Source organism: Corapipo altera, unplaced genomic scaffold (genome assembly GCF_003945725.1).
Source record: "Corapipo altera isolate COAL_440 unplaced genomic scaffold, ASM394572v1 74, whole genome shotgun sequence".
Classification (NCBI taxonomy): Eukaryota; Metazoa; Chordata; class Aves; order Passeriformes; family Pipridae; genus Corapipo; species Corapipo altera.
Window position 1 is genome coordinate 4,084,229 of NW_020884934.1, and position 24,172 is coordinate 4,108,400.

A 24,172-nucleotide genomic window follows, 5' to 3' on the forward strand; every position below is an offset into this window, starting at 1 on the left:
TGGGACAGCAAGCTCTGAATATTCCCAAGTGAAGTCAATAAAAGCCTCAGGAATATACCACCCTCTCCAGACAGCTTCAGTACAGGAGTTGAGAAATCTGCTCTGGAGCTATTTGTCTCCATTTTGCTGCAAGTAAAGTTAATAATTTAATTTCTTTAACATTCTGTGGGGTGATAGAAGGACAAGAAGCTTGTGGGATTTGAATTCGTTTTGGGGTTTTTTTTAAACAAACCAATATACTCTATGAATAAGTTAACAAGTGTTCATACTTTTTAATAATAGCTATTAAATCACACCTAAAAGGCATTAGTATATGTGCAGTCAGTAGAGAGCCTGTGGAGTATATGATGGTTCACTCTCAGCACAGGTAATGCATGATAAACAGGAGATATGACCTTTTCTTCATTAACCAAATTTTGCTTAACAGGTGGCCCTTAGTAATTCTTTTACTTTAGACAATAATTCACTTTTCACAGTAAACAGATCTTCTAAAGCAACTCCTGATGACTGCAATTGTCACAATCCCCCTAACAGGACCATTTAGTTTGAGAAGTCCTCTGCTCCAGTGCAGAGTTGTTCCTCTGCTTCTCATGGATTTCAGTTCTACATCTTCCTGCTGCTGCCCTGCTCTCCTGGGCACACTGTAGGCCTTATTCTTAATAACTAGCATGCATGTTCTGCTTAGTTTGCTAATAATTTACAGCAATTTGTAGCCTGTTAGTATAATAAACTTCGGCAACACTGTTGACACAACTTGTTATCATGTATAAAAGGCTCTCCTTTGATAAATGAATGCAAAATGTTCTTTTAAAGCTATAGCTTGTTGTTTCAGAGCATGTACTTCTTATTGTGGGCACATTTCCAACTTAATGAGAGTGAAACCCTGTGCTTAGGGTGAACAAGGCAGGAAGATGCTCCTGTAATAGTTTGAAAACCATATCTTCTTACTCTAATTTAAGTCTTCTGATAAGTCTCATAAAATTGACTGAGTTTGTACAGAAACCAGACAAATGTTTCCTGGTTTTGACGTACGTGGATTTATCATAGAAAGCTTTGGAGAGCCTCATTGGAAAGGTCCAGCAGCATGTTCTGGGTGTTACCAGAAATCCCTTTGGGGTAACATTACACACAAACTGCAGGTTAGGGACTTTTGCTTGAAATATGCATTTCTTGCTAACAAGAGAAAGCACAAACAGATTTTTTTGTTTTAAATTTTTTTTTTAGCTTTTCCATTGTTAGATTTTTTATCTGTACCATCTCCTTTATAATTCAAGAATAATGTTTTGGGCAGAGTATTTCCTAGTAGTTAATTGATGACTACAGATATGATATATGTGTCATATGTCATATATAAATGATATAACGCATTTGCACCACAGAAAGTAGATATTTGAACCTATTAATCCATGTAAAGGGGACAAAGAGTTGTCTTGTCATTATATTAAGCTTATTCTTTGAAACTACTGTTTCTCTTTCAAGTATTTCCATCTGTAGAATCTGTATTTTTGAAAAACCAGCAGAAAAAGGAGTTGTTACCATTTACTTTGCTTTGTTAATGACTTTCCTGTTTTTAGTTAAACTGAATACCTCTTTCAAGCATCATGCTGTTCAGTTTTAGGAGTTAAAATTTCACCATGACTGCTATACAATGTACAGGCCTTAATCATAATTTTATGGCCAGATGCCTCTTCCTGTATTATATGTGAAATAATAATTCATCTCCTTAAATGACTTCATGCCCTTACCCACCTCTCCCTCTCTACCACAAAGAGAAAATAAACAAAGCTTTAGAAAATATTATGAAATAATAAAATCTGTATGATGGTAAAATATTAGCAGGGACCTGAGTTGCTAAAATTCGTATCAGTTTATGCTGAAATCACTATATTTCTGTTGACATCAGGGGAATCACAATTATGTTGTTTAGTTTGCCCATACATCTTTTAATTTCTTTCTAAATGTAAAATTATCCTTGGGGTTTGGAAGGTCTGAGAGCATTTCTGAAATGCTTGTTTTTACTGGTCATTATGTATTCATTTTAAATGCCTTACCCCTGTAATCTATTTGCAGGTAAACCAGTTATGATTGTTACTGAATATATGGAAAATGGTTCCTTGGACAGCTTCCTACGGGTAAGTGCAATAGAAAGCTGAACGGTGCAGAACTGGCTCTTCTTCTGAACTTATTCTGAAATTACTGCCACTCTACTCTGATTCATCATCAGCTCTTGTTGCTTGATACTTCATTATTTTCATTTGGGTTGGTGTGTATTGTGATGTGCTCAGAAAGCCAGGTAGGGATCTTCAGGTCGATTTTGACTGCTTACAGTAAACATTATTAAAAAATAAAGACAATTTTGGTTTCACTGGTATGTCAAATCTTTTAAAAATGAACAAAACAGAACAGCATTCTGGCACACAAAAAGGAAAATGCTTTTCTGAAGGCTGAATTACATCTCTAATGCACTTATGCTTATTTGTTGGCAACCTCTATGTCTTAGCAAGTGATTTCCGAAATGAATAGATTCGTGGAAATTTTATCAGTAAACCAATAGTACTGAGTCAAAAGCTGTTTCCCTAAATATGAAAAGTTTAGGGAATAACCCCTTCCCTGAGGATGTTAGATATGTTTAGCTAGCAAAGTTTATTGTCCTGTTTTCTTTCTCTAACCTTAGGCATACTAATAATGCTGTTGATTTATCTTTGTTTTCTGTCAAAGTTGGTAGGGAGCCTAAAAAAATTTGAGCACTCCCTGTGTCACCAAGATTTACTTGTGGCAAAACAAGAAGTGTAGAAGAAATGAAATCCCATCTGAAGGGAAACACTAGTTTAATTTTAATTTGTTAGGGCAAACTCAGCTGTGGCTGGGAGACTGCTTTGGTTCTGCCACGGTTGAGTGACATTATCCCCCAAATTCATAACATTGAACTAGACATTTAACCCCAAAAGGCGATACATTGTCAACCTTAGTTTCAGTATGTACTATATATGTTATGTTGTCCACTGGAGCATGTAAAATACATATAAATAATGTGTCAGTGTGGCTGAACGAAATATATCTGTACTGAACTATATATATTTTGTTTAGGCTTAAAATACTTGAAGAAAGCTCTGAGGAAAGCAGAATAATTTCTGACTGTACAGAACAGTTGTTCAACTTGTTCGTTCGTTGGAGTGTGATTTTCTTTTTACTTCTGTTGTGTGGAAGCATAGATAAGAATCTTGTGACTCATTAATATCAAAGGCAAATCAGGGCATATAACCCTTTTAATAAATGCCTTTTGAAACTAGTTAGTTTGCTTTCCCCATTGCCATGGAAAGGCTCTCTGATCATCTGATTCTGTTCGTGTTTAGAAACCTGATTTCTAGCTAAATCTTTTTCAGGGTCTGTATAAATTCTCTTGTGTTGGCTCTAAAAAAAAGGTTTCATGACAGGGAGCTGCTAAGAGTCTTTTAAAATAATTAATTTCTTCATGAAGGGGAGTTCTGAGAGACTCTTTAAGCATCTGCTGCATATATTTGTCCAATGTTTACAATGCTAATATTACCCCTAAGTATACTAATCAAAAACTAGATGAATTCAGTCAGTCTTGCAGACTGATTCATGTGAGATCACCTCACATGGCAGAACCAGCTCCTATGCATTTAATAAAAATCTGGAAGCAGAAGAAGGAAGGGTTGGAGAGGTGCCCATGATGATACATTTACAGCGCTGGGGAATTCATCTGAGAGCTGGGCTGTGACATACTGTTGTCCTGTTGTCTATGTAACTATGTATCAATATCCAAGCTGGATGTTAACAAAGAGATTAATAAAAGCTGGGAGATTTAAACCATGCACCTAGGAGTCGATGATTAGAAATATATGGTTTCTAGGCGAAGTCACAGTGTGTTTAATTTTTGTGTTCCTGAAGTTGAGGAAAAAGTTGAGGAATTAGTTTAAAGTTAATGGAATTTGAAAACCACTGACTCAGATCAGCATTTGCTTTTGTTAAAAAAAAAAAAAATTCTTGTGTAGTAGAAAACATTCATTAGTCCGTCGGGTAAGGCTGGGATTTTCACTGAAAATTCCTATGACCTTTCAGAGAAGTTGGACATCTCTTTCTCTTATGTCCTGATGCTCCAGTCTCAGGAGCAAACACAACTTAGATTTATGTGCTGCTTTCACACATCTAGTTCCCATCTAGGAAGTTAAAATTCTGATGACAGCAAGAAGGGGAAAAATGAATTTTTATCTGAATTTCAGATCTGTCCCCTTCCCTCAGCTACCTGGGAGATTATCCCCCTCAGCTCAACATGGTTGCACATGTGGCATTTAAATCACAACGCCTGATCATGAGCTCTTCACTGGGGAGCTTCCAGGGTCTCTATCAAAAGTTCTGTGTGCAGAGGAACATGAGCAGTCTTTGAAATGACATTTCAAATGTTTTCCAGAAACATGATGCCCAGTTCACAGTCATCCAGCTAGTGGGCATGCTCCGAGGCATCGCATCTGGCATGAAATATTTGTCCGACATGGGTTACGTCCATCGAGATTTAGCTGCTCGTAATATCCTCATCAATAGTAACCTAGTGTGTAAAGTCTCAGATTTTGGTCTCTCTCGTGTGCTGGAAGATGACCCAGAAGCTGCTTACACCACAAGGGTGAGTTTCGGTGTTTCTTTGTCCTTTGAAAATTCTTGTTGGTGGTGACAAAGGCTGAAATGTGATGGAGTCCCTGAGGCTGTGTTGGAGAGGCGAGAGACATTCAATAAACCAGAAGCTCATCACAGCTATTTTTTATTTCATGTCTCAGAGAAGATAGAAGGCAAAAAATATAATTTCTGTTGGTAGACTACTTTTTTAAAGTATGCAAAATTCTCGTCTCAGCTTCTTCTTCTGGATGTGTAAAGGAGTGAACACCATAATTAAGGCGGGTTTGGCACCCAATAATCTAAAACTTCATGTGTGCTTTGAGCACATTTAGCTGCACTGCTGATTTAATTCTCACACAGTAAAAAAACAACCTACCCATCTAGTTTTTTTGTGTGTGTGTCTTCTAGCATGATGAGACATATATGTGATTGGATCATACTGATATCCCTGTTCTTCAAGGGTTTATCAGTTCTACCTGCTATTGTACCTCTAACTGAGTAAAAACTTGAGTAAAACAAAAAAATAAATCTTGTTTAACAGTGTAATAAGCCTCCTGTACTGTCTCCTTCTTATATCATATATACAAAATGTTACCTGTCTTTTGGAGAGGTAATGATATCAAGAAGACTTAGCTCTGTTTTATCTTTACAGAAGCTTTTATCAGATAGGGGACTGTCCACAATGTAGTCTGCTGCTTTTTTCTTTTCTGAATTTTATCCTGTCTGAAAAGCTCCCTGGAAGTTATAGTGTTAGCTTAGGAAAAGTTCAGGAAAGCCACAGTGTATTCTGAATACATTTTTGCTGCACCTCTGGTTTTCATCTGAATAACGCTGCTGGTTTATTGTGGAAGGCTTTAGCTTTGTATGCATGGATATTACACTGGGATATCTGATTGTCCCCTTTAATGCTATTGCAAGTGGGTTTTGTTAACTTCAGAAAAAAGGACATTAATATCCAGTATCTTAGTCAAGAATAATTTGCATTGCTCCTGGTAATCATCTCATCTTTACTGTACAAACCAGATTAGAGAGTATCAGCGCAATCTTAATGTGGATTTTCTAGGGCTTCCTTCATTCCTGAACACTGACAGGAGCAATCAATTATTGTAGTGGTTTCATTGCTGTCTTCTTCATCACTGAAATAAAATAACCTGTGACAAATGACTAAAGAAATCCTAGCTGTTTTCTTACATATTATATGTACATACGTTTATAGATAAATATTTATCCATCATACTTTCATAAGTTACCAGGCATAAAGACTCTATTCTTTACTTGACCTTTCAGTGTTTTCTTTGACGTCTGATAAGCTTTGTCATGTTGTTAGTAATATGCAACATATAGCACTTTGGAAAACTGTCTGCAGAGATCTGTCATGGTTAATATAAAGAGACATTAGTAGGGGAACGCAGTTTTCATACCCAGTATAGGTTCAGCATTAATAAGTAAATATTCATGGAATGCTAGAATTCCTCAAGAGAAAACGACCTGTAGTCCAGGCAGAGGTGTATTGTTGTGTCCAGGCAGAGGTGTATTGTTGCCCACTCTATTCTTAAAAACTCTTGTGGAAGTAGTGGGTGTTACTGCCCCCCAAAGTAAGCAATTTTAAGTACAGTATTTTTAGTATTTATCTAGTCACAGATTTGACATCCCTCCCCCAGGATGTACTAAGGCAACTACTCTGTGTCCTGCCACCACTGCCATGGGCAGTAGATTGATCTCGCCCTTAAAACATCTACTTAGATGCATGGAGAATGCTGTTCTCTTCACCCACATCTCTCTATTCTTTTATTTTCTAAACAATTTTTCCCAAACTTACTGTGATTGCTGGTCTCTTTCAGATTATTTTCAATTTCACTACATTTTCCTTAAATGTGGTGCCCAAACAGGACACTAATCTGGCCCAGTACCAAGCACAGCATATTTATCTCATGTCACCTATTTCCTAAACCTACCTGCCTCTTTGCAATTAGATAGTGAAATCAGATGGAAACAACTATTTTGTGAAGTGTAATCATCTGTGTTTAGTAAACTCCATCTGGCATTTACGGTGTATGTGCAAACTGCTGCAGGAAGACGCTCAGGTAATTAAAACCTTCAAATACAACCTAGTATAAATGTAATTTTCTTCAAAGGTAGTTGTTATGAATATACCTCTGCTATATTTTATATATCTGGAATTTTATATATCAATATTCCTGGCTCTGTGAGAAAAACAAGGCTATTTTCTATTCATTTTTTGACCTAATTTCCTTTGAAGTGAATCTTACATATGTGTCAAGCATTTCCATGGGGATGTTTGATCTCCAGCTTAAGCAACTGGGGACCACAAGTGGGAAACAGAGCTTCAACTCTACCAGCAGAAAGCTGAGTAGTTCATGTTCCTGCTGCTTAGTCATATCACAAAAGATGAGACCATTTCCTAGGCTGCTCTTAGTGCATTTTGCAAGCCCTAATTATATGACAAAGCCAAGACAAAAATATTGACACTTTTTAAAACAATGACATCATCCCAAACTATTTCATGCCTTTAAAAATAAAGGATGACAACTACTTCAGAAGATCTTTGAAAAGACAAAAAAAAAAATCTAAATTATAGATGTAATTTCAAACATTAAAGAGTTTGTATTATATTGATGGGTACAGATTTTTTCCTCCCTTCCACCTTTTCCTACTCCCAGTTGTCCATTTACTATCAGTGGTAGTAGGCAAATTTACAGAGTTAGCTGCAAAGATGGAGGGTTCATATATTCAGGCTCCTTTTCTACCCCAGTTTTCCACCTGTAAATGTCAAAGCCTGAGAGTGATCCCATTGCTTTAATTCATAATTGCATGTGAGGATTGATCTACCCCCAAAAAGCCCAGTCAAGCCCCTCAGGCTTTCAGTACACACCACTGACCGGGTGACATTTTATGTTGTGCTGTTCTCAGAAGCAATGTCTGAAGCTTTGCATAAAGGAAATGAACATGTATCCTTTTATATATCAATACTTTATGTATCCCTTTGTATATCAATGCATAATCTCTGATATTCGTGGTATTGTACGAGAAGTCTGAGGGACAACGCAGAGATCACAAGTGCACATGTGAAATTCAGGAAATCAGAAGTTGTAAGAAACTTTCCTACCTGACAGGGTCATTTTTTACCTCCTGAATTATTGTCACTGACAATACCACAAAAGACCTTTGGCAACCTGGGGTCTGCCTGCTTACAGAAGCAAAGCCAGAATGAGAATCAGGCTGACTGACTGTTTGGATTTTTTTTTTTACTGAGTCTTTGTGCCTGAGGGGATGTACTGTAATTATCTCCATCCTCCATATCTATTCACTTTTAATTGAAAGGCCAAGATTGTATTAAAATTGTCATTGTCAAATTGATCTGTTTTATCCTTATTATTTTTAGATGTCTGTATGACAAGCGGGTGGACTAATGGCACAGCATGAAGTGGAAGTAAATTTAAGCTATCACACTTGTAGAGGGACTGTAATTATGTCTCCCAAAGACAATATTTGGGTAATCAGTAGAGGAACTTTGCATAGGTAGCTACATCACTGGTGTTCATGGCATTTCAATGTAAAACACTGTCCAGTTATTACACTTGCATGGATAACTTCTCATTAAATGTAAATCGCTTCTAAAAATACTGTGCTTGAATGGCAAGTATTCCAGTAGCTTGTACTCCCAGCTAACAGTGCCAGAGTGAGGAGGGTACCACAGGGTACACACAAGTTCTTTCTGTTACGCAGAAATTATTGCAGCCAATGCTTGACAGAAATCTGCTATGCTTTCCCTATATATGCAAACCCACTATAATACAGTCTGAATGTTTTGAAAGGTGTGACAGGAAAGTAAGCCCCATAAAGTCTCTTGCCTGATAAGCACAAGGTAGAGAAACAGTGCTCTGTTATCACCGGCTACTGAAGGAGGAGATAATTTCAAGATAAAATAATCATTAGGAAGGAACTGACAAGTAGCATCAGATAATTTTCAGACATGTGAGAGGGTAAATCAGACTCGTCTCACTCACCTGGAACTCTTGTTCTGTACCAGCAAGATATCTCCTGAACTATCCTATTTCCTGGCATTATAAATGAATGCCAGGCTTTTACCTTCAGGTTTTTCTGCAAAGTTCTTCTGGTTATTCTGTTAGAATCTATTTTTCTTGATTCTTCTCTCCCCAGGCCTGTGGCTTAGGTGCCTGTGGCAGTCACCCTCTAGCAGATTATAAATCAGAATATTGGAATAGGTTATGAAGTCCTGGAAACAGCTGCCTTGTGCTGGAGTGCCAGACGTGCTAGAAATAAATCAAGGACTTCATTGGCTCTAGATGAATTATGTTGACTAGGCAGATACTGCAGGAATCACAGCTCCATCTACAGAAGATAAAACTTCATGTTACTGCTGGCTCACTGATTTCAAACCCTGAGAGAGGTTCTCTGACCTAGACTGCCTGGCTTTCTGAGCTGCAGTAACAAACTCCTACAATTTCTAATACTAAAGCCTTCTTTCTACTCAAATTCGGACCGCGTAGTTGGCTTCATGATAAGCACGGCCTTAAAGGGAGACTATGACAAAAATATATACAACCTGTACTTATCTTAGAAAAATAATCACTAGATATATTACAAGTATTAGCAGATGTCATGATAGTAATTTAAATATTAGGAGACTGGGAAAAAGGGGAATAAAAAAATAAGAGACAAGGAAAGAAACACATTTGGGAGCCTAGTTTTTCCATCTTCAACTCTCTGGTCTAGGAGAAAGTGTTTGGTTTTATTTATGTGAAGGTAAATTATGTAAGATATCTTTGATATTGGTAAAGGATATTACAAAGAATATCCTGATTTCTGGTAAAGCAGAAAAATGGAAATGTTATATTTGTTCAAAGGAGTTGAGCATTTCTCAAAAACAAGGGAGAGAAATGCAAAGGCATTGTCTAATGCTGAATGATCATGGGTTTTGATTTTAAAGTAGAGTATATGAAATGCAGCAAGCACTACAATTTTCAAAGGAAACGGCAGTAGAAAATCATGCATTTAGTTAGATAAAACTCTTCAGATCTTCTACATATTTGGACATCTGCTAAAACATGAATGTTGCGTAATCCTTTGGGAGCAATTGCTTTTTGTTGAAATGCTTATTTGTCTAAAAAGTATTTATCAGACTTTTTTATTGTTATTGAAATTATTGAAAAATAACCAAATATAAGATTGACATTTTTATGATAAATTTGAGAGCAGAATAGCAAAATAAAAGTTTTATACTCTACTCAGTGGCAGTTGATTTTTTTTAACTACATTTTAATACTCTTCTTATTTTTGTCTTGTTTATGGAAATGCTACATGTATCTGCTTGTATAGAATTACAACTGAGACCTAGCACAGAAAATTTGAAAGCCACTGACTCCTTGTAATGGAATCTGGGGTTGATGTACTTTCCTTTTTCAGCAAAGCTAAGCCAGAAGAACTTGGTTTCATTGAATTGGTAATCTTTCTGCAATAAAGCAGACCCAACATGTTAGGAAACTAATTAATGTCATTTTTTTGTAAATGTGTTTCTCCAATTGCATAAATGACTTTTTACATAAGATTACAAAGGTAAAGACCTTTTATCAAATATGATATTTCCTGCCCTTGTCTAAAGCTCTCATATTCTAGCCCTGAGCACATTTTTGTGTGTGGTATCTGGCAATTATTTCTCTAGGGTTATGCAAGAAGGGCTTCATTTTTGTATCTTAACATGAAATTAAAAAAGTGAGCCTGAAGCCACCCGTGGAAAATCAGTTTTTTGAGGAGCAATATTCTGAAAACTCCAAACTCAAGGCACCTTGGCCTGGCAGATGTGGTGGGGGTTTTGTGTAAATTTAGGGTATGGCATCCCCCTAGAACTGACATTAATTATTGGAAATCAGAGTTCACTATTAGTATGTGTAGAAAAAAGTTTGAAAAAGAGCTATTGATGTCTTTATCAGCCCAACGTCTAAAACTGTAAGAGGATTTGTTGTGAAAACACTAGGATACAGGAGAGCTTCCCTTGTTTCTTGATTGTGCCTTGGACTCACTGAGGGACCCTGGACATTTGTAAAGAAAGTATAATATTTCTTATTAATACAGTCATTTCTATGTTCTTGGTAATTTTCTGGAGCAGCACTGAAAATGGTGAATAAATTTATAATGAATAGAAAATACAATGTACTTTTCGTGACTAAAGAACATCATCTAATAGCTCTTCATCTGGCTTCAGTGATAAAATGGTGGTTTCAAATACTGCCAATTATCTTCTCTGTTCTATTTGTTGGTCCACAAGTTCACGTCTCAATTCAGTGTTTACCAAATTTTAAGGGTTGAGTGTGAAATAAAGGTTTTCCTTTTGGTAGGGAGCCTGATAAATAGAATGGGATCCACAAAATCTGTATGCCAAGATAATTCCCTCCCTGAGCTTTGCCAAGCCTCTAAGACATATATAGTGACATTTTGGGGGTGTAAATTGTGGCCTGAGTCAGGCCTGCCTGTGTTGCTTATACTTAATTTAATTTGGGCAATATTAGCCATGAAAATGAAGATGCTTAGGCTTCAGTGTATTTAGACTGCGTTTAGGTTTCTAATTAACACTGTCTGCATTTCTATTCTTAACCAAGCTAGTCCATATAAAGCTGGTGAGTGTATGGCTATCCTCAGTGCAGGTACATTGTATGGGAGTGTAGGCAAAGCATTAATATATTTAAATCTTTTTTTCTTGCTGGTTACTCAGTGAAAATTTGAGCACTCCCTTCCCACACAGGTTATTGTGAGGATAGGTGTATTACTGTGGTATAATGGGGCCTGGAGAGGTACTGCAAATAGCTAGTCTAGTGTGAAATCTTCAGAATATATTCTGTACTTTTTGTGTCCCCTAGAACTGGAAACAACTTTAAACTTTTACAGTTTTCTGTATTCAGATATATTCACTCCAGAATTTTCAGTCACAAGTTTTGCACCACTGTCTTTTAGAACTCGATTTTCTCATGTCTGACTCAGAAATCAGTAGTGAAAACCTCTACAAAAGCTGGCACCATTGGAAATTGTCTCTTTCCTCTAATTTTCATGTTCCAGAAACTCAGCCTGAGGTTGCTTGTGTACATTTTACTAATTTAACTATGACACCAAGTGGTGGCCATAACCAGGGAGAGATGTTCCCCCAAGTGCAGTGTTAATTGTACTGGTACCTTCAATTCTCTTCTTACATCATTTAATGATGGCTTGCTTGTCTTATGACTGTAAAATGTGTTCAAAGCCACTTCCTCAGGTGACATTTTTGCCCTCTTGTCTCTGCACAGATGACCCCATCCAAACCTGTCTTCCCATGACTGTCTCAGGCACCTTTGGAACAGGAAATTTGTGCCTGTGGTCACAGTGGCTGCCTTGTGCAATTGTAGACTTGGCATTAGTGAAATAGAGCAACACCACGGCCCCTCATTTTCCTTGAATGTCCCAGAAAACACGGGGTGAAAATATGGTGAAACTAAGCAGGTTCCACACCCACAGGGAATTCCCTTGAATGCCTTACAGGCACCCGAATCCAGCCCTCTTGTGCTGTGCAAGAGGACTTGGGTTATAAACAAGGACCGTGTACTGGTTTTTCAATCTTTAATGTTGTATGACTGTAGTGCCAGTTTACAAACATTTTAGAACTTAAAACCAACCATACTTAGCTAACCATTTACTCTTACCTTTGCATATTATGCTACACATTTATATATATGTAAGTGCATACAGTATGTATACTACGCTATATATCTATAGCTTCAGTAGATTTTGCAGTGTAATGTATTTTATGCTCTAGATTGTCCCAGATGCTTTCATAACAAATGGCAGTAACACTCCCCAGCTTACACTGGTTTTTTTACACCAATATAATGATAATTGAGAATCTCAGAGATAAAATAATCAATCATGCAAAATCATATTCATTGCAGTGCTGTAGATTATTTTATTTTGTTCTGCTTCCAGGGGGGCAAGATTCCCATCCGATGGACATCCCCAGAAGCCATTGCCTATCGGAAGTTCACGTCAGCCAGTGATGCCTGGAGCTATGGGATTGTTCTCTGGGAGGTGATGTCTTATGGAGAGAGACCATACTGGGAGATGTCCAACCAAGATGTAAGTCTATTGTTATCTGAGTGATGTTCTCAAATAAAGAATCAAGCTGTGAAGGGAAGCGAAGCATAATGAAACCAGGTGGCTCTGAGATTTTGATTGAATAAGATCTGGAGATGAAAATCTCCACTCCCTGGTCAACTAGAAGTTCATTAGAACTTAACAAAGAGCCATCATCTTTATAGCAGGGTATTTTGGAGCTCTGATAGAGAATTTTATCACACTGGTGATTTTCTGTAGGATGATTCAAAGAATTCCACTGCAATGAGGTCATTACCTTTTACATTCCTTAGTTTATTGTTAGAAAGCCCTCCTAAATTTCTGTTGATCCTCTTTGGTTCCACTCATATAATATGCTGGAGAAGTTTTCTGTAAATGTCAAATACACAGAATAAATTGCTCTTGGCACTTGTGAAAAAGAGAAGCCAAGCATTTCTAGTAAGAGTTTAATGAAACCAAAATGCTTCTGGAAATAATCAATGGATAAAAAAGAGTAGAGTGATCTGATTAGACGACTTCCAATACAGGCTCCTTTGTTACATTAGTAAAACTGCCCAAGCCTGCAATCCAAATGATTAATGGATCTCTCCCAGTATTTTTAAAAGAAGCATAACATTTCCTCCAATAAGATTTTTAATATATCTATTTTTGATTCTTTTTCTGTTGCTTTATTAATTTTAAATTTATTTCATGGGAGTTACTTATGAACCAAATTTTCTGAAGTGCAGTTATTAATACAAATAGATTCTCCAGGGAGCTGATATATATTGTTACTGGCCCTAAATTTAAAAAAAAAAAAAGTCCATAACAGTTGTAGTCAGATATTTTCTGTAGTACATTATATTAAACAAGGAAAAAGAGAAGAAAACTTTCTTTCAAATGAATGCACCTCTGGAATCCAGGTCTCTGCACAAAACAATGTATTTCTATTAAATGGTCATGAACATTTTCTCTATTGTTTATGGAGATTAATATATCCTGTTACATGGGCTGACATACCACTGGAATGCCTTTAAGAATATCACATTAAAATCAGAAACAGAAGGATTAACCTATTTATGTGCCTCTCCTTCATGGCTGCTTAAACCATAAACTGTTTTCCTATCCCTATTCTGACTCAGAATAGTTTGTCCTGCTTTTCAGTTAACTGATCCAGATAAAAACGAAAGATTAACCGAATATGGCTTTGTAATTTTCTAGTTTGAATCCATTGGGGTAGGCCTGATCAAGAGGTGTTAGGTACTAGTGAAAAAAGCTTCTGAACAATGTAAATTCTCAACTAGTCTTTTGTGTGTGTATGTGTCAATTTTTAAAAATTATAGACAATCTTGACAAATTTTATCAGTCTGGGAAAATGATAAAAGAATTGAGCTGGCACTGCCTAGTAGGACATGAATAGTTTTCCTTCAGTTAAGTTTTAACGATATTTTCTGGCCTTGTGAGATCATCCCCAAGATCTTCTGTCTGTCAGTTCAGGATGTCTCCTTAGAGGGTAGGTTGATTTTCTGCAGGGTAGGTTGTTCATTCGGTTGGTGTTTTGGGTGCACTGTACACTGGAGAATGTGAGAAGTGTGTGCTGCTAAGGGTCATCAGTGGAGAGAAATTCAAGACCTTTTGAAGTTTGGCATACTTAAGCAAGCACCCACTAACTGCAGCTTTTGTTTATGGATTTAGTTCAACTGAGTGTGAGTTTTGGAGATCCTTTCTACACACTCACCTTCCTCAATGTCACACACTGTATCTTAACTCCCCTTCCTCTATGTCTAATCTGCTGCCTGGTTTACTTTGCAGATAAACGAGAGGCATCGCAAGACGAGACAATTAGTGAATAAACACATTTGTTTAAACACAGAATGTCCACGTTAATGCTCACAGAACTGATAAAAACGAGTCAGTGTAAGTGCCTTTAAGTTCTCAAAAACTTTTCTCTTTGTGCAGGTGATTAAGGCTGTGGATGAAGGGTACCGCCTGCCACCTCCCATGGACTGCCCAGCTGCCTTGTATCAGCTTATGCTGGACTGCTGGCAGAAAGACAGGAACAACAGACCCAAGTTTGAGCAGATTGTCAGCATCCTGGACAAGCTGATCCGTAATCCCAGCAGTCTGAAAATAATCACCAATGCAGCAGCAAGGTGACATATTACATCTTACATTGCACATACATAAACATCTTTGATTTCTTCATTTTCCATAATTAGACTTTATCCACTTTGTTTGCTGCCTCTTCAACTTTAAACTGTAGCTGTTTGTAATCTTGAAGGCTACAGTGCTTCCTGGCTGTTCCTTTGGGAGAAGGATTTGATGTTGTTATCATTTTTATTATTGCTGTTATTTTTATTAATTATTTGCTATTGTTTATCCAATTTGTGAAAAGCTTTTATGCTAGAGATATGGAACCCATAGTAAGATTGGGCAGAGTTTTTTGAGAAAAATAGAGATGCCAGATTTGGCCATCATGGGATCTTCCTTTTCCTTTTGACCTTTCGTGGTGTTTTAAATGCTTCTAGTATTTCATAGGTTACAGCTGGCCATGTTCCTAAGTAACTTTCTTAGTTGGGTCCAAATACACTTTTATGCTTTTCTCTGACAAGTCACCTTAACTTTAATCTCATTAATAATCTTTTTGCTTTCAGTAGGACTCACAGACATAAAAATGAACTTACTTTCCCTGCTAGATCAGTGTGTTAACAAGGAATTAACTTTCAACCTGTGCAGTATTCCTAATTGTATTAAAAACATTCATTTTTAATCCTGGTTTTTCAACACACTCTGGAACTTCACTCCAATGAGATAAGAATTATCTCATTGAGAGCAAGCAGTTGAAGAGTGCGTTTACACCTAAGGGCATAACGAGGATGTGGTGAAAGAGGAGCTTTAGTTAAGTAGGGTTAAAGTGAGTTGCTTTGTGCGAAATGTCATACTCTCACTGAAGTGATGTAAAAGATGTAAAATTGCCTCCTTTTCCCTGCCCCCTGGCTTTGTGTTGCAGCCTGAGCTGGAGATTGACGATTATAATTACCTCCTTCTGCCACTCCAGAGATGAGAAAAAATATATATTGAGAGAATGTGGCTTACGCACTAATTGTGTTTCAATAATTTGTTTGGTGAACCTTTAACACATAGTAAACCAACATACTTATAGAAGCAATTCTGCTATTCTGCTGAATAGGGGGGTTGGGAATCATAACTATCTTGTTTTGGTTTGGAGATTTGATTGCAGAAACCAATCTGCATATTTAGTGTTCCAAACAGAAGCAAAATGTTCCCTGTTTACTCTCCTTCCAGTTACAGATTTGAACCACAGCAGAGCTGAAAACAATGTTGAACCATAGTTTCCATTTACCTTGTTCATAGCCAGGAAAAGCTGATATCCTCTAGTAGAGATCAAATTCAGTCTGAGCACTGTTTGCACCTACTGGGGTCTGTGCAGGAGCTCCACAGTGTGATATTGTTCTCTCCTGCCTCTGTCTCACTCTCTTTGCTCCTATTTCATTATGTTCTTTATTGGCACAGCTCGCAGAGGCTCCACATCCATAACACAATGCCATGGTCTCTGCTCATGGCCCAGCATGGGGAAGGAGACTGCTGACATGGCAGGGAACTTCTCACAGCTGCTTTAGCTGAGCTCTCAGTGAATTGCTCCTTGTGGCAGACTGTTGCTTTCACCTTGATATGGAGCACATTTCTGAGGAGGAGAGCGTCAAAGGGGATTTTTATTCCTTCCTTCCGACTGCCTTTCCACTGTTACATCCCTATGCATTCCCAAGCAGTGCAATCTCCCGTTCTGCAGCTCCTCACTCCCTGGTGGCAGATAGGGGACTGTGGGGTGCAGGTCATGGGCACATGGTTGATTCCAAGTGCTGCCCCTCTAGGAAGGACTTTACTGCAGTTCAGGGAACGTGTGATCCATGACCTCTCCATCTCACTCTTGTCAGTGTCTGCAGGTCAACCTAGGCTATCCCTAAATACAATCAAGAATGACAAATGAGGAGTGCTGGGCAGTCCTATGCACATTTGGGTCACAACCATTGTCACAATAGACTAATCTCAAACTTCAGACGTGGCTGAGAAGCTGCATCCAGCTCTACACCCCATCCATGTCCTGCGGAGAGGCACAGCTGGCAGGGAACAGGAGCCAGTGGTGCTGCTGGCCAGGGACTGAGCACTGGAGGTTCAACACCACTGTTTGACAGGCTGACAGAGAAAATTGAAGAAGAAAAATGAGAAGCCAGACTTAAAATGGGTTTGGGTCTTGCTGTAGCCTTGGGTACAGAAATATGTAACTGATACCAAAGGGTGGCGCGTCAGGGCAGCTCCTTGAGAAGGAGACATAGTGGGATTCTTGCCAATACTCTTCTGCTGTCAGCAACCAGAGAGGGACAGGCATCACTGCAGGGGTAAAGCACTCAGTGACTCAGCCCCCAGGGCTCAGGGGATTGCACCAGCTCAAATGGCTGCTCTCAGTTTTTATTTGAGGCTGTAGCACTCCCGTAGCACGTCTCCTCCTACCCATAATAAGCAATTAATCTAAATTATAGGGGTCCCAGCTCTCTTTTACCCATGTCTGTGGTGCTACTGGAGGAATGCTAGAGCTTTATGCCCACCATATGCTTGTAGGTGTTCAAAATGTATTTGGTCAAGGAAAATGTTTAACCTGATGACGTCTGTTGCAGATGCAAAACCTGTGTCTTCTTACAGATTTTAGAGCTGATGTTTGTTTAAAATACAGCACTGTTGTATCCTATTTAAAAACATATTGCTGGAGGTGCATAGGATATCCCTGTCCTCTGGGTAGGTTGCTGTTAACTGACCTCAGCTGAAGGATGTGCTTGACTGTACATCTGATTCCAGGGCACGGCCCAGGCATGTCTTACACTAATACCTCATAGGAATAGAGGAGAGGAGTCAGAGCCTTCAATTCTGTATTTCCTTTTCAGTCTTTTCAGTTTTCTATCCCTTCAGGCTACTCCATAGCATCTAATAATTTCTTGATACCCGAGGGGATGTTTTTTATCCTTATTGATCATCACTTTGCAGACTGTTCTATGTGCTTTTGAACCTTACTTTGACAAAAGGGTTTTTGTAGCCTCAGCATAGAATACCTTTCCTAGTGTTGTGTTTCATCTCAAATTCACTTGAAAATTCCTTATTTTTATTCCTTGTAAAGTACAGAGTATGGCTGATTTCTTTCTTACCTGTCAAAATTCACTTTTTAATCAGGTGGCCACCTTGAGCTCTTTCTAACAAGACTGTGGGCACATGGGTGTTTTTTGTCCCTCAGGCTGCCTGGAGTTCACCAGCTCTGTGAGGGACAGTAGGAACAGAACTCAGTACAAATCCTGCGGTTTTCTAAAGCACAGTCTCATGATATTTTTATTTGATTTATGTCTTGCTGTTCTTTCCTGTTTTCTGAACATGATGTTCGTTTTTCTAACAGAGTCCTTGGACATCTTTAGGGTGGAAGTGAGTTCATAATTCTTCCAGTTTTGATCAGGTTCATTATTTTTCTTCTCGAGCTTATTTTTTTTTAGTCCACTGTGCATTACTTCACATTTGTGAGCATTTCTTACAGATACAAAGCAGATGGAAAGTTTTTTTAACTCAAGCTGGAGAGTCAGAATCACTCCACCCACCTGCTGGCAAGTTGGTGAGACTGTGGTCTGAAAGGGCTTATTAGCTGTTGTTTCATTTGTATGGGGAAGAAATGTGACTTGAGTCATGCAACTGGAAATACTTTGTGTACAAATCTTAAACGGACTCATGAAATTTTATTTTTCATACCTTTTTTCTTTCTTTTCTGTTTCATACTTTTTCACTTATATTTCTGATATAAATATATATATGATAGCTCTCAAGAGTTACAATGTATATTATAATTTTATGTATATCAATCTTACATGACAATTAAAAAAAATTAAAACATATTGTGTGATCACCAATATATTTAAAGCATTTCTGTATCCCAAAATGAATTAAGCTGTCAGACGATAATATGGTCTTGAGGTATAAGGGTAGTGATACAGAATTCAGGCAACTCAGATGCTGTGGCAGCTTTCCTTTAGTTTCTATGTGTGTTCACATCTATCATGTAAGTGGGATTGAAGGCATTTAGTCTTCATGAACCCCACTATAAAACAGCAATACCCAGTTAATGCACAGCCTCTGCCAACAAAAAGCATTTGAAAAAAACCCTGAAAATTGTTTCTAATTCCAGCATGTGACTTTTAGAAATTCTGAATTTCTGCCAGGCCTCTGATTGATTGCAAAACTGACACAATCTGCACCAAAAAAACCTCAACCTGCTCCTGTATTTGCTCTTGTTTCCATATAAGCTTCTGGTAAAGTGAAAGTCAGTGTCAGGTATTGCTGCTGTTGTTTCTTTAAACTGCAAACACATATTTAAGAGAAGAGGAAAGAATTATATTGCCAAAAAGGGGAGAAAAGCATCTGAGAATTCAGGATATTTCTCTATTAAGTGTCTTTTTGTTTATTTTTAGCTATATTAATAGCTAGATTGTTTATTTCTAGCTATATTAATAGCTAGATTAAATTCAGAATTGCAAGACTTTGTCTCATATATCAAATACAGAAAATAAACAGCTGATAGTCTTCTGTGTAAAAAAAAATCATTTTTACAAGTTGCTCAGAGTTAACAGCTGGAGATTTTGATACTTTCTTTGGGTTTTCATGGAAAACGCTGCTTATTTCGCATTGCAGATTGAGGATCTCAGAGGCAGGAGATTTTAATGGGGCATTTATCGTTCAGTTCTTTATTCTCAGTTCATATCTGAGACCAAGTATCTGACATGCAATGTCATTGACATGTCTTACTGCTTATATGGAGTTCTGTAAAATCATCTGATGATTTTTGTCCGCTTATCAATAAGCTATAGGTAGTGTCACTTCAAATTTTGTGAACAGTTCTCAGTTTGGAAACACAACTGTGAATCGTTCTGCAAAATCTGTTGGACCTCATTTTATTCTGGAAAATGTCAAAACTTCATCTATTTCAAAGGCAGCTTCCTTACTGGGGCTTTTAAAAATTATTATTTTGTTTAGCTAACTTCTCTATCTCTCTGGAAATTTAAATTACCTTTCTCACAGGAGAATTAATTAGCAAGTTTGCCACAAATCTTTGAAGATGAAGGTGTTATAGGCTAACCAGGAGTTGTTAATAGGATTCCACATATGTTTCTCCTGGCATGGAGCTGCCTTTAGTATGGAATCCATGGAAAAGACTTGTTCAGTAAAGGCAGAAAGCTTCAGTAAAGCCATTTGATTCCATTGAATCAACCAGCCAAACTGCTATCCAGTCAGTCTTTAGGTTTAACCTGCTTTCAGAGCATTAAAAATCTGATTCTGTGTTCCTAAGTTTAGAAACTTCTGAAGCAAAGTTTAATTTGTTGTGTGTTGCAAAATGTAGGATTTATGAACAGACATACAAATGGAAAAACTAATTAAAAATAGGGAAATCAACCCAGATTTTTGTAGAAATAATGCTGCTTATAAAAAAAAAAAATAGGATTACATTTATGCTAATTTCAAAGTGGAGATCATGATGGATGTTAACTATGCATGCACCTTTTCTATGCATAGAACTGAAATAAAATTTAACTGAAATAAAATTTCTTCTTTTACCTCAACAAGTTCAATGGGGTTATTCTTGATTTACAATAATGAATATGCAACTTGATCTTACTCTTCGTGTTTATGACAGTTGAAGTACATGGATAAAAACTCTTAAGATTTTATTGAAGACTCAGGAACTGAAGCTTATAAAATGTGTAGTTGCCTCCTTGAACTTCACTCAGAGGCCTAAAACTGTATATCCCATACTATTATTCAAATTTCACGTCTTCCATTCATTTCCGAGTTCCAGTTCTGCGGTGAGGAAGCAGCAAATCTGACTATGGAAATAATAAAAAATTGATCTGTGAGCATTTATGTGGGTTTTCTTTAATCCAAAAAAATACATCCTTTTTTAGTAATTCATGACACTATGTAACTGTATTGGGGGAAAAAAAAGACATTATTTCAGCAGCATTACAGCATTACAGGCAGATTTGGGTTCAGATTTCTTAGAAGTTCTCCATTTAAAATTCAAGTATTACTACTGTTGTTACAGCTAAGGTTAGAAAAACCAGAAAGTCACTTATTTTCAGAAAAAGCACAGTTGAAATTCTTCTCATGGAGCCCAGAAAATTTAGGGGGTCAGGATCAGTTACTCTTCCTGATGAAAACACAAGTGTTCAAAAATGTGTATGAATAATTAATTCCTCATACCTTCTTTGATGTGTTAGCAAGTTGTTTACAACCCTACCTTGATTTTATGGAATTTGATGTGTTGTTTGGATTATTTGCTGGAGTGATTTCCTTGAGCAGTCTTTAGATGACCTGTGATTTGGGAATAATTGATTGCAAGTGTTCACTGCTAAACGTGTGCTTTGTTGCCTGTCATTGTGTTGCCCTCTCTGGTGTCATTCTCCAGCACCCAGAGGCAGTGTTTGCGATTTAAAATTTGTAGTTTGCCTCTCACAAAGTTTGTTTCCACTTAAAATAGAAATGATTCAGTGAAACACACTGGTATTCTAGCTTGGTGGGATATTTATGAAAATCAAACTCAAAAAGGAAGAGTGAACAGGCCAAATAAAAAATTCAGGCTGCTCCTTTATGCAGCATAATTCAAGCCCTGTTTTTACAAAAATATTTGCAAAAAAATGTCTGTTTGTATTGGCTGAACATTCCCTTTTTTCGTCATTCAGGTCAAATGGCTTCAGATGCTTGACATATATTGCTGACATGCTGTAATATTGTTTGTTTGTTTCTCCCTTTTAGGAACTTCCAGAATGAGGGGCTGAAGGAAGGAGATTTCAGTTTTACTTGGAAGGTTTCAGAGAGGGTTTAGGCTTTGTGGTTGTCAGGATGTCTGGGTTCGGCCAAATGCTGTATAGAGCAAGATTATGTGCAAATTTTAAGCTTCATTTAAAATCCAGCAACAATATAATCTCTATCCTAAACCAGACTGCTTGCTCTGAAAGAATTCAAGTAATGTAAGCCTACAACACTAGCTCTCTCTCTCTGAAGCCTGTTAAACATAAAATAGTGAATTCATGGAGGGGGAAAAAAGCTTTCACTACAAATCACAAAGGAAAATGGAAGAAGACAGTAAATTATACTCCTTGGTGTCTAAACATAGTTTGATTGTGCAGGGAATCCAGGAGTCAGACTGAGGGGATTTTTAGGGACTTTGTTTAGCAGCAAGAGACAGAAATGCCCTGTTTTCACCTGATTTTCCCAGCAGTCATTAATATCAAGCCTGGGGCAGACACGAATCACTCATTGTTCCTTCAAAGTTAGGAGCTGCCGGGGCTCACAGTTAACAGGGACATTAAAACATCTCTTTGCAGTTTCACACTTCTAATTTGACTCCACTGGAGAAAGTCAAGCAGGAATTTACAGCAGACCAAGTTGGGTATATTTGAATGTATATTTAAATAGTAATTCAGCTGGATCAACAGGTGGCCTTATTGTGAGGGATTGCTGTTTATTGTGATTGTGAGGGATTTTGTTCTGCTGTTCTCAGCTCTCTGTGCTGAGAGCCCTTACAACACAGAGCCCTCGTTAGAGTTTATGGCAATTCCGTACTGGAAATGCTGGAAAAAGAACCTGCCTGATGCCACTCATTCTGTAGCAGAAGTCTGTAGAAATTTACAGCGCAGCCAAATATGAGCTATAAGGGCAAGTCATTCACACCAAAGAGCCAGAAAAGCATTTTAAGAGCTCTCTGAGGCATTTTTCTCTTCCTCTTCTGAAGACCCTATAGACTGTTCTAACAGTAATGACTTGTTGCTGTTAAGGGTCTGTCAGTCAGCTACACATCCCAAGAAATGACCATGTGCCTGTATTTCTGTACCTTTAAAATAAATTTCATAGCTTAGGCTATATAATGAGAAAAAGAAAAGCATTTCAGCAATGCGCTGATATTTTTTTGCCTGCAGTGGTTTGGTGTTGGGAAAAATTAAATTAAGGAGCATTGATACACCCAGGCATAAGATTTATTACCCCACCGGGATGCTGAAAAGATATAAGCCCCTTAAAAAGCATGTTCTGAGGGGCAGTAAAAGGAATAGGGAAGACTGAAGGATTTACCTATGGGGCAGTTGAAATGTTATTTGCTCATTATTCTAGAGGAAGCTGTGGTAAATTCTTTTTACCAACAGGCAACATGGAACTAGAAAACAAGAAATCCAGAATGACATTTAGAGAGGTGTATTATCATTGTTTTCTCCTTTGGTTATTTGTATTACCCCTCTTCATTTCTCCAGCTCTCTTTTTACTCCAAAGATTAGTGATAACCTTGTTATTTGGAAAGTGTACAAGCATCATGTGAAGGCCCTTGGGAAAAGCAAATGTGCCACCCTAAGGGTTGAATTGTATTTTTAGGGACCAAGTTACAAATTCTGCTAAGAATACTGTAAAAATGGGCATGAAGAAGTGGAACTTCAGACACTTTTATCTTTAAGGTCCAGGGATAATCAAGTAAACATAATAGCTCTAATTCTCCTTGGCATGTCATTTATTTCCTAGTCTCCTATTGATACACACATATGATTCTGATTGCTGTAGAAGATAAAACTAAAATTTGCTTTCCATGCCACCTGTTGTTTTTGAGACTATTTTTCTCTTGAGATAGGAGATGGCCTTCTTGTTAGACTCGAATTCTGTGCCTCAGCTTGCCATAATCATAAAGCCCATAGTGTGTTCAAACGAGGCTCAGAGGTTTGCTCCCTCACAGGGAGCAATTTAACTTTACAAAATCCGCTTTTAATTACCTAAAATTTGCCACAGGAAATTACTTTATGTTTTTTTAAATGCTTTCCCCCTTAAAAGAAATGGACTGTGGAAGGGAAAGTCCAGATTAAAAAACTGAAGGTTGGTTGTGTTGTTTGGAGGAAGAGATGGAAAGAGAGGGGCTCCTACAATACAAAGTGGATACAATACAAAGATTGTATGTGGACAACTCCTCTGTGTATTTGCAGTAATACCACCCTTCGTGCAGGAGGAGTGGCAGGACATTTTTGTTTTCTTTGTCTCAATTCCTGGATTTTGCAAGTTACTGTATATCTCTTTCTTGCCAGGCAGCAGCCAACCAGAGATGACATTTTCATGCTTTATCAGGAAGGGCTCTAATTATGTTTTCAGCAGTCTTTGTTGTTACCAGATAGCACAGCAAAGTTTCCCTGTGCTGTGACAAAAAACTGTACTAATGATAATAAACTATGGTTCTCCTCACTGCTGCAGATGGCTCAAAGGTTAATTCCAATGGTTAAAGTAATGGGCACATCCAGAGAAAGCTTTCAGCAATAGGGCATTTTGTAACTGGCATCTCACTGCTAAATTTGTC

At 37.7% G+C, this 24,172-nt stretch overlaps 1 protein-coding gene across 2 annotated transcripts in view; it reads left to right on the forward strand.

Annotated features, from left to right (window-relative positions):
* Positions 1 to 24,172, forward strand: part of EPHA3 (EPH receptor A3) — a 205,013-nt gene that overhangs the window by 173,516 nt on the left and 7,325 nt on the right. For both annotated transcript variants that reach the window (XM_027660003.1, XM_027660004.1), the window contains exons 12-15: positions 2,071 to 2,132; positions 4,433 to 4,642; positions 12,622 to 12,771; positions 14,707 to 14,900. In XM_027660003.1, the coding sequence (XP_027515804.1) occupies positions 2,071 to 2,132; positions 4,433 to 4,642; positions 12,622 to 12,771; positions 14,707 to 14,900 (616 nt within the window). The remainder of the gene's footprint in view (positions 1 to 2,070; positions 2,133 to 4,432; positions 4,643 to 12,621; positions 12,772 to 14,706; positions 14,901 to 24,172) is intronic.